At 43.0% G+C, this 9,448-nt stretch overlaps 1 protein-coding gene across 2 annotated transcripts; it reads right to left on the reverse strand.

The window, feature by feature from the left end:
* Nucleotides 1–108: 108 nt before the first annotated feature.
* LOC117577605 (acidic phospholipase A2 PA4) lies at nt 109–8,773 on the reverse strand. 2 transcript variants are annotated; one of them, XM_034262452.2, is made up of 4 exons: nt 8,579–8,773; nt 1,689–1,879; nt 1,166–1,618; nt 109–500 (listed from the first exon to the last, which is right to left on the reverse strand). In XM_034262452.2, exons 2-4 carry the CDS (start codon nt 1,841–1,843, stop codon nt 404–406), a joined length of 705 nt encoding a protein of 234 aa, XP_034118343.1. In that variant the 5' UTR covers nt 1,844–1,879; nt 8,579–8,773; the 3' UTR covers nt 109–403. The 2 variants fall into 2 exon arrangements, with proteins under 2 accessions (XP_034118343.1, XP_034118342.1); XM_034262451.2 differs by having other exon boundaries at nt 1,689–1,882.
* Nucleotides 8,774–9,448: the final 675 nt, after the last annotated feature.

The following is a 9,448-nucleotide window of genomic DNA, read 5'->3' on the forward strand; positions in this document are numbered from 1 at the left end:
TAGCATACTTCCAGGCCGAGACTAATTTCGGCATGAAATGTAACTCTTACATAAGTGCTGCATACTTACAGGCTGTGGCTGCTTCTGAAGTAACGACATTTCAACGAGTTTTGCTTGATATTTTATTCGCTCTCAGATCTCGGTAAATATATGCATGTATATATGTTTATTTTTTTTTTTTGTTTTTTTTCTGTTTTTTTTTTTTTGCTTATGAAAAATATATTCGCCATGTTGTATTATTGATTTTTGGCACAGTGATTCTGTGGACAGAACGCGGTGCACAGAATTTGGGGGGCGCGGTGGAATACATAAAATACTATAGTAAATTGCTAAAGTGATATTGTAGATTTGTATTCGTTTCCAGGTAGGGTCACTTGAACAGTTCCAGGTCGTCTCTTGCTATCTACGACGTGCGCGGCTGGCTGGGCACATATTTTTCCGATGGCTGATATTGCCACTGTGCGCAGATGGCCTCCTGCTCCGTTTGATTGTAGCCCGCTCTGCCGGAGAGATTGTGATAGAGAGAAAGGGAGAGAAGGTAAGCCTAGTTGATAGACGGCGACCTCGAGTGACAGTTGACTTAATTTATTGAAAAAAAAAAAAAAAACAAAAACAAAGTCTTATGATAAAAACATGCACATGCTTTGGGAACATATCTAATGACTAAAGATGACTAAGTGAGGCGTGAATATGTGCTTGTGCTTGGCTTTGTGTTCTACATAACTACTAATACTAAATGGGACACAGTCTTTCCTTAACACTCTCGTCTCAGCTCCAACCATAGTCGTAGTCGTAGCTGTACCGTGGCCCGGGTCGCTGGTAATAATACCCTCCCCTGGAGCTAGGAGCAGGACCAGGACCAGGCTGACCTGGCGGCAGTTCTCGGCTGACAGGCGCATGCAGACTGTCCCAGATCAGGCGCGGACGGTGGACAACCTCGCGCAGAATGTTGACTGCCGCCAGACCGACGCTGGCCAGTTTGACGCCAAAGCGACGTGCGTTGTGCTTGAGCGAGGGAGCGACGACGGGCTCGGGAAGCAGCGAACGACCTTGGGGGTGCGAGAGGATCTTGGAAATGAGATTATCGGCATGCGGTGGCACATAGAGATCGGCCTGCCGATATTCGGCTGGGCAATGGTTGGTCGCATAAAAGTAATCCTCGAACCTCTGGTGGGCCGAGCATGGACTGCGCTCCTGGAAGCACGTCACCTGTACCACATTGTAAAAGATCGCGCCCAGCGTATTGGCCGTCTCCGTGTTGGCCGCCTGCAAGCAGCGTCGGAAGCGTGCATCACAATCGCAATGGGATCGTGTGAAGGTGCCGCGATTACAGAGGCCACGTCGACAGTCGCCCACGTTGAGCACGTCGGGACACATGTCGTGCTCGCGACAACAGCGATCCTCGCGCACATGCTGACCCAGATCATCATAATTGACCGCCGAGGTGCCGGGACCGCACCACTTGGTGCCCGGATAAATGAATCCCAGTCCGCCACGGAATTCATGACCATAGGATCCTTGCCGACGACAAACCTCCTCAAGTTCGACGACGGACTCGCGCGGAACCTGGCGTATGCGACGTGGATCGGATTGCAGCAGCATGCGTTGAATGTCGCCGCTAGAGAATAGAGAAACGATAAATTATTAGCGAGGATTGATTGAAAGTTTTGTTGCTCAGTTGAACTCACCGATCCGTGTGCATTTTGCAGAAGGGATGACGCGACGACAGCTCCACCATCATGGTCATGGTCATATCGGAGATGAGTACCGCGGAGCCAATGCTCGACGGAAGCGTCTGACTGAGCAGCAGCGCCAGCAGTAGCGTCTTTAGCGCCAGTGCCATCGTGCAACGAGGGCGAGAGCACGATAGAGGTCTTCACTGCTGGAGAGAAGAGAGAGAGAGAGAGAGAGAGTGTGTGTGTAAGAATTGATACTCATCATTGAGCTTGAAGATGCGAGATGCTGTTGAAGGACTGACGAACCAAATGTGGGCCATCATTAGCACAGCGTCACAGCGCACAGTTAATTAGCAGCTGAATAGCGCCGTCGTCGCCATAGCTCACCCGCATCTTTGAATTTAGCATTTCTATGGCGCACAGTTGACCTCTGCTATGGCATCATGATGACACACTGGGCCGCAGGTCGGCGAAAAGTGCGTGAAATGTAATACGCAGCTGAGATGCAAAAACACAAATCGAGGCGAGAAACTTGCGCCACTGTAAGCGATGAGCGGCGCCAAAACGCCAAATGTGGCGATCAAAACAAAGTCAATGAAAAGAAATAACAAAACAGTTTGCAAAAAAAAGGCAAAGGCGTTGATAGCAACAACAAAAGCAGCATCAGCAGCAGCAACAACAACAATGAATGCAAAACGGAAACTAATTACGATAGCTTTAACCCTAGACCGGTGATTTTATTTCTACAAGTTTATGGAAGGTTTCCATAGAGAAAGAGTATGTTCGATTGTATTTACATTCAGAAATGTTCAACATATTGATAGACTGATCACATACGCATACGTATTTCAATCAATATCAATGTATTGGTCATTGCCTCTCTAGGGTTAAAACGAAGGGAAGTGAGGAAGCAGGGAGCGCAGTCTGATGGATGCGCAGCGACGCGCAGAAGTGTGCGCCATAATTAAGTATTTGTCTGTTACCAATTCTTTATGGCCAACTGCTCGATTACCCAATTCAGCGAGTAAATTAGCAAAAGGTGAAGGTTTGAGCGCACCTCATGCTAAGCCCCCGTCCACGCCCCTTGCATTAATTAGGAAAACAACGCGGGTGGCAAATGGCCACAGCCCAAAAATGTCAACATCAACTGTGCTGTGTTTGATCATCGAACACAACAGTTATACTCAGCAATACTCTGCCGCGCAGAGCAGCAAGCAACAATTCAACAGGTTGTTTGCTACCTTTGTTGCTCTTCTTCTTTGCCCCATAAAATTCTACGCTTTCGCCTATATCACGGATGCTGTAAGAGAAGGCGAGACAACGCGCTTGCGCAACTAGCGCAATCATGGTGTAATAATATAAGGTGGCAACATTTCAATATAACTGCGTGTATGTGTGTGTGTGTGTGTGGGGCAACGAGATGGCAAGGCTGGCTGGTCATTTGTTTCACAATTGGAAATTGATAAACAAAACAAACAAACGAATTTTGCACACCACGAATTCTTTCAAGGGCAAGTAGTAACTGCATGACTGTGCAATATTTGCAAGTGTGTTGTAAAAGCGAAAGAATTAATGCAACAATAATATTTTATTACTTTGCGATTTCACATTGTTAATTAAGTATTTATGTACGTACATACATATATATATAAAATCGCTTGCTGCATTTCCATTTGGAGTAGTTAAATAATTGGCAGCACTTTCAACGTTGGGTTCAGTGCTGCCAATCAAGTGAAAAACGTTTTATTTGAATATCTATTTAGCAGTTGGATGAAACCGTGTGCTCAATTACAACTTAATAAGCAGTTTGGCCAACAAGAACATGGCTAACTGAATGCGAGTTTCGCAAAGAATGGCAACAACATTGTTGGCCTTGACAGAAACATAATTGTAATTGAAATTTAGCGGTTAACTGGCAAAATTTAGAGTATTTTGGGTGCGAACAAGTTTGGCATCCACTTGAAAAGTTATTTTCTGTTATGTTTTTTTCAGTTATTTTTAGTTATGACAGCGACTTTGGCATTTTTGTTGCTTTGATGTTGTTGGTTTATTGAATGGGCACAAATCAATTTATTATTTTTCATTTTTTCAGTTGTTTTTTATTTGAATCTTTTTTTTTTTTTTTGTTTTGGGCTTCTCAGGTAAACATCAGAAATGCCATTGAAGTGCAAGTTTTGGAATCACTTCATAAACAAACAGTTCTCTCACTCAGTTTCAGTGTCACTTGGAGTTTCTTTTCATAATTGTTGTTGTTTTTGTTGTTGTTGGGAGGGACGTGGAATTCCAAGACGTAAACTTGGTACATTTAACGTCGCAAGTGTCGCAAATGAAAATAATTAATGATGGCATTTTGAGAGCTGCTTATTATAAGTATTATAAATATATTATTTACGAGCATGTTCATGCTCTCATTGCATTGTGTTATACAAGCCGCAACATGACATAGAGGGCAGGTCGAACCGTATAGATACAATCGCCGATCGTCGATCGCGGATTGTTAAACAAGTGTCGGGTCGTTGTCGGTTGTCGGATATTGTGGGGGCGATCAATCCAACCAACTATAGATTGACAGACAGGGAGACAATGCAGCGATCAATCTTAATTCGCAAGTTGTCAGTGGCAATTTCCGAATTGATCGAGATCGTGATCTGCAGCTATATCTAAACATATGTATTTATACGCATATAGTTGAATATTATTCTCTACGGATCTGACCGTTGAACTGTCTGACGATCTCCATTTGCGTCTCCGTCTCCGTCTCCATCTCCATCTCCGTCTGCAACTGCGTCTCGCAGAGCGTTCGCATAATTTTCAATGTCAATGCTTTTTAATTTGATGGCATAAATAGGCATCAAGCCGGCGGTTTGGCTCGATCTTGTCTAGCCATAGACATGGCTTTGTCTTCTCATTGTTTGCAGAAAGAAAACAAAAACCAAAACGAAAACGAAAACCGAAACGAAAATGAAAACAAAATCAAATAACATTTTGAATCGATTTTTGGATAGCATACGATTGTGACTGCGACTGCGACTGTGATTGTGATTGTGATTGTATTATTAGGCATTTGGCTTTGATTTTGGCTCCGGAGTACGTCAAGTACAATGACCGCGGCGCCAAAGTGTCAAGAGATCTACATACATAATGTTGTGTATACATAATAAATACGAGTTGTACTGTTTTTCAATCCATACCAGTTGATACTGTTCAGTTAAACGTCGACTCAACGAGTCAGTCAGTCACTTTAATCGCTTTGGGCTGGGGTCAGGCTATAGGCCATGCCCCAATCTGTTTAATCCGCGTGTAACTCGCATTTATGGCCCACAAAGCTGTAAGCTACTGTTAGCCCTCAATAAACTTGTTCAGCTTGCAATTAAATGCTACAAGAGCAGCCAAAAACAAAGACTGAGATATAGAGATGGCCAGGGGTCGTTTGAGGTCGCGGGGCATTGGAATAGGCGTGTCGTTTGGATCATCAATCAAAGCAAACGCAGCTACTGTTGCTCCTTAACCAAACCAAGCCAATCTAAAAACATACAAGATAAACAAAACCAATCACGAAGTGCCGAAGAGCAAATACTCTCTCTTCATTTTCAATGACTTTACTAACAAGTTCCATCAAAATTTAACAAACTGAATCTGTTTGTGGTTGAATGGGTCTCGCTGGCCACACTTCTGCAAATTATGAAAATAACCTCTGCAAGGGTATAACAACAACTAAGAAAACTATAATCATATATGCTTGACTTTGAGATACCACACATTCATTTTTCTAGGAATACAGCGATTCACACTATTGTTCTGATTATGTGCGAATTTTTTATTTGTCGGAAGTGTCGCGAAATTACAAAGAAGACGGTAATACCTAAAGAAGTGTTATTACTAAATTAAGTGTCACTCGCTCTTATAGTCTTTGAGATCTAGTTGTGCAGACAGACGGACAGACAGACGGACGGGCAGATGGAGGAGCTTTATCATGTCGGTTATGGATACTTTTTACTAAATTATAATACCCTGAAGTTGTATGAGTAGCGGGTACAAAAACTCGATAGCTGACCTCCTCCCTCCCCTCTTCTACTGTCCCCCTAACTTGACTGTCCGTCCGTCTGTCTGTCTGTCCGTCTGTCTGTCCGTCTGTCTGTCCGTCTGTCTGTCCCTAGCTCTGCATCTGCCTTACCCTTCACTTGCCTTCAGCCGTGCGAAGCGCATTGTAACAGGTTTTTATTTTATTTATTATTAAAGCTGTTGTTGTTGCTGCTGCTGCTGCTGCTGCTGCTGTTTTTGATACATTGTTATTGTTATTGCTGCTCCCCTTGCATTGTGAGTGTCTCGAGATTCTGAGCCACACATCATACCACATTAAAAACAAACAAGACACAAAACTGGAAAACATCATAAAAATTATAAATTAAAAGCAGCAAGAAGCTAGCCGCCAAGCCCGCCTCCCTGTCCCCATCCATCTACCATCTACCACCACCACTGGCAAGCAGAAATGACAACTTGAAGAGCTGGCCGACATCCAATTTGTAGCCAGTTACCAAGTTGTTACCTTTCGGACGTGTAATTGCGCCGACAAACCGACTGCTTGTCTCACAAAGCGATCTTAATCGCCTTCTCAAAGGCCACACAAAGGCCCTACGTGCTCTGCTCTAACTTTAACTGCAACTCCAGCTTCAACTTCAAGTCCAAGTCCAAGTCCAGCTTCATAGTCGGTTAAGTCCTTGTCCGCAAAAGACAAACGTAAAACCAGAAATCGAAGTCAGCACAAAATGGGGTCAAGTTGAAGAGCAGCTGTATTCAAAGAGAGGGGAGAGCGGGAGAGTGGAAAGCTGAAGAGTTGGAGACTTGGAGAGTCGGGAAGTGGAACAGAGCCTCGGCTTTGTAATGGACAATGGCATTGACTGTGGCGGTCACTGAACGTGTCGCACTGCGAAGGTCAAATGAGATCTTAACTAAAAACCTTAAGACAAAACCCAAGCACAGTGCAACCTGCTGCACTTTGCCTCACTCTTGATTGTGGGTGCTGTCAACTGTTTTAAAGGTCAATTTCTGATCTTCAATTGATAGAAACTACACTTAGCTGAGGTAATACTTCATAGTATTAAATGGCAATCGAAGATAGCCTTAGAATATGTTTATCACAAAAATGATATTCCAAAATTGATCAGAGATTATTTTGTCGTTTCGAATTTTCGATTTCATTGCTGCGCTAATTGTCAGCATTGTCATTCGGAAGTGAGGATACAAAGAGGCCTTATGTCAACTCGAAGTCTTCGGTGATTGTTCAACTCGCAGAACTTGCAAGTTGGTAACGGGCGTGTCGCGGCCTTCTCCTTAGCTGTGCTAATCACTGAGTAAATTTCACAACTTGCCGAGAAGTCATGCAGATTTAACAAACGCCAATTCTCAGTGTATATCTGTCCGTCTGCCTGTCTGCCCGCCCGTCTTCGTGTCAGGTGTGAACACATGCGAATTGTGCGAGAATCACTCAAAAGCCAGGTCAAACTTGAGACTCGAGGCCAAGCTTATCGTTCATTCAAATATTTAATATTTGATTTGTCTAACTCACGATGACAAGAGTTCTACCTGTCTATCTTTTGGTTAGAGCCATTGCGCTCATACTCAAGGGAGCGGTCTAACTTGTAAGTAGTTGTTATTAAAATGTTTTTTTTTTTTTGTTTTCAGCAAACTTTGTCTATTTTATTATTGCAATTCTTGTAAAATCATCTTAGCAACTGTTTTCGGTTCAAGGATTTGCAATATTACCTATAACATTTAATTTTCATTTAATCTTAATATGCAAAAACAACAAAATTAAATCGGTTGACGAATGTATGTATTATAGATCTACGATTTTCAAATTTGTTCTTCGAAGTTTTCATAATAAATTCAATGCATTTTCTAAAAACAAGAATAAACTATTTGATTTGATAAGTCATTTTTTTCGTTTTTTCTTTCCTAATTTATTATTTTCTTATCGTAACTGTCTTTTGTAAGAGAATGAGATTATTAAGCTCTGTTTATGATTGCTTTCATGGGTTACACTTTTTGTATGCAAGCAGAGCCAGCTTATTCTGACATTTTATGGGCTACACTTTTTTCTATGCAAAGTTATGCTTAGATTTTTTGCTTACTATCGCGCCTTACATTAAATTGCCTTTTCTTTAATAGCTTTGTCAGTTTCGCTTTATCATTAAGTGCAATTTATTGTGGTCAGTTCAATTGCACAATGAGAATTGCTTTTGTTTAATTGCTTGTTATTTGTGTTTGTATAGAATCGACTCGCAGTTGCTCAATTGCCAGTTGAACCGTTTTTTGTTTCCTTTATACTTTCACTTTCGTTGCGAGCGAGGACGAAATATTTCTATTCTACTTTCCACATATGTACATCGCAATTGGCCCCACACACACACACACACACGCCGACACTCAAGCACAGTAACCGTCGCATTCACACCCGCCTGCCGCTCAAGGCTGTCGCCAACAACAGCAACAACACCTCTTGACATTTGGTTCGACACCGACTCGTGCTCTCTCTGTTGCTCTCGCGCTACTTTCACTAGCACAAACGCCTGCTGTTTCATTCTGTCGCATTAAGCTTGTTGTTGTGGCCTTCAGTCCTCGTGCGTAATGACCTTCAAAAGGCAGTCAGAGGCAACAGCGAAACAGCAGCAGCCGCAGTCGTAGCAGCAGCAGCTGTGGCAGGCCGCGGCAAGGACACGAATGCCACGAAACCACGTGCCAGGTTCACAACGTCGCACACAGAAACAAAAAATGCAGAAAATAATAATGAAACACTCCTGGGAAGACACACACACACACACACGTTCGCACACATTTTGTATATTCCGGCATTAACGGTTTCACGTTTGTAGGTTAATTAACCGTTGCCCGGTTGCGTTTACCTGCGATTAGTTAAACGTTATCCCCTCTGGATTTGAGTGTTGTTGTTAACGCGAGTGATTCTAGCGGCGCGTAGCAGAACTACGTAAGAGCAGGATATGTGATTTAAATGTGATGCGTTTCCTCTGCAGTTGTTGCCGACGATGCTCACAACAAAACATTTCCGCAACGCGTTTGCGGCGCGACTGAACTTGATTCTGGCGCGCTAAGCGCTGTTAAACTTGGACTTGGCCAAATTGAAAAGCAACCGTCGATAGCAGCAACGGCTACAACAACGCGCGCACACACACAAACACATCCGATATGCAGAAGCAGACGCGGCTAGAAGCTTGTCTGCGCAGGGGGGCACAAGCGGGGGCGGCTGTCTAGCTGACTGCGTGCTTGTTTCTGTGTATATGCGCGTGTGTGTGTGTGTGCGTGTGTACGTCGGGTCCATCGGAAGCTGCAGCTTGCCTACCTACAAAGCCGAAAATGCCAAGCGCTGTTAATTGCATTTACACAACTAAAAGCTTTACGGGAGCTTTTCAACATTTTTGCAAAAGTTTCGCAAAAACACTAAGAGTCGGCTCAGCAAAGCTAGCAACCATACTGTGGATGCCAAGTGTGTATGGTTCGTGTCTTCGCTTTGATTACAGTTACAAAACAACTTACATATGAAACTACATGCAAAATGAAACCAATCGGATACATTAAAAATTACTCGGAACACTAACACAAGAACAGTCAATATGTAGACAATTTCTCGTTTTTACTTCCTATTCTATTCATTGGGCTGTTCCGCTCTTTGTTCTTAAGTTGCGAAAATATCGAACATAAAAATTGGATCATTATAAAAGCTAATAATAATCATATACTCAAATACATTAAAACGG

This window comes from Drosophila albomicans, chromosome X (assembly GCF_009650485.2).
Source record: "Drosophila albomicans strain 15112-1751.03 chromosome X, ASM965048v2, whole genome shotgun sequence".
NCBI classification, from domain to species: domain Eukaryota; kingdom Metazoa; phylum Arthropoda; class Insecta; order Diptera; family Drosophilidae; genus Drosophila; species Drosophila albomicans.

Coding starts and splice junctions, on each gene's coding strand:
- LOC117577605 (XM_034262452.2), bottom strand. CDS start 1,843: ATGGCACTGGCGCTAAAGACGCTACTGCTGGCGCTGCTGCTCAGTCAG. Junction 1,619..1,688: donor TGCAAAATGCACACGGATCG/GTGAGTTCAACT, acceptor TCTATTCTCTAG/CGGCGACATTCAACGCATGC. Junction 501..1,165: donor CCATGCTCGGCCCACCAGAG/GTTCGAGGATTA, acceptor TCTCTCCGGCAG/AGCGGGCTACAATCAAACGG.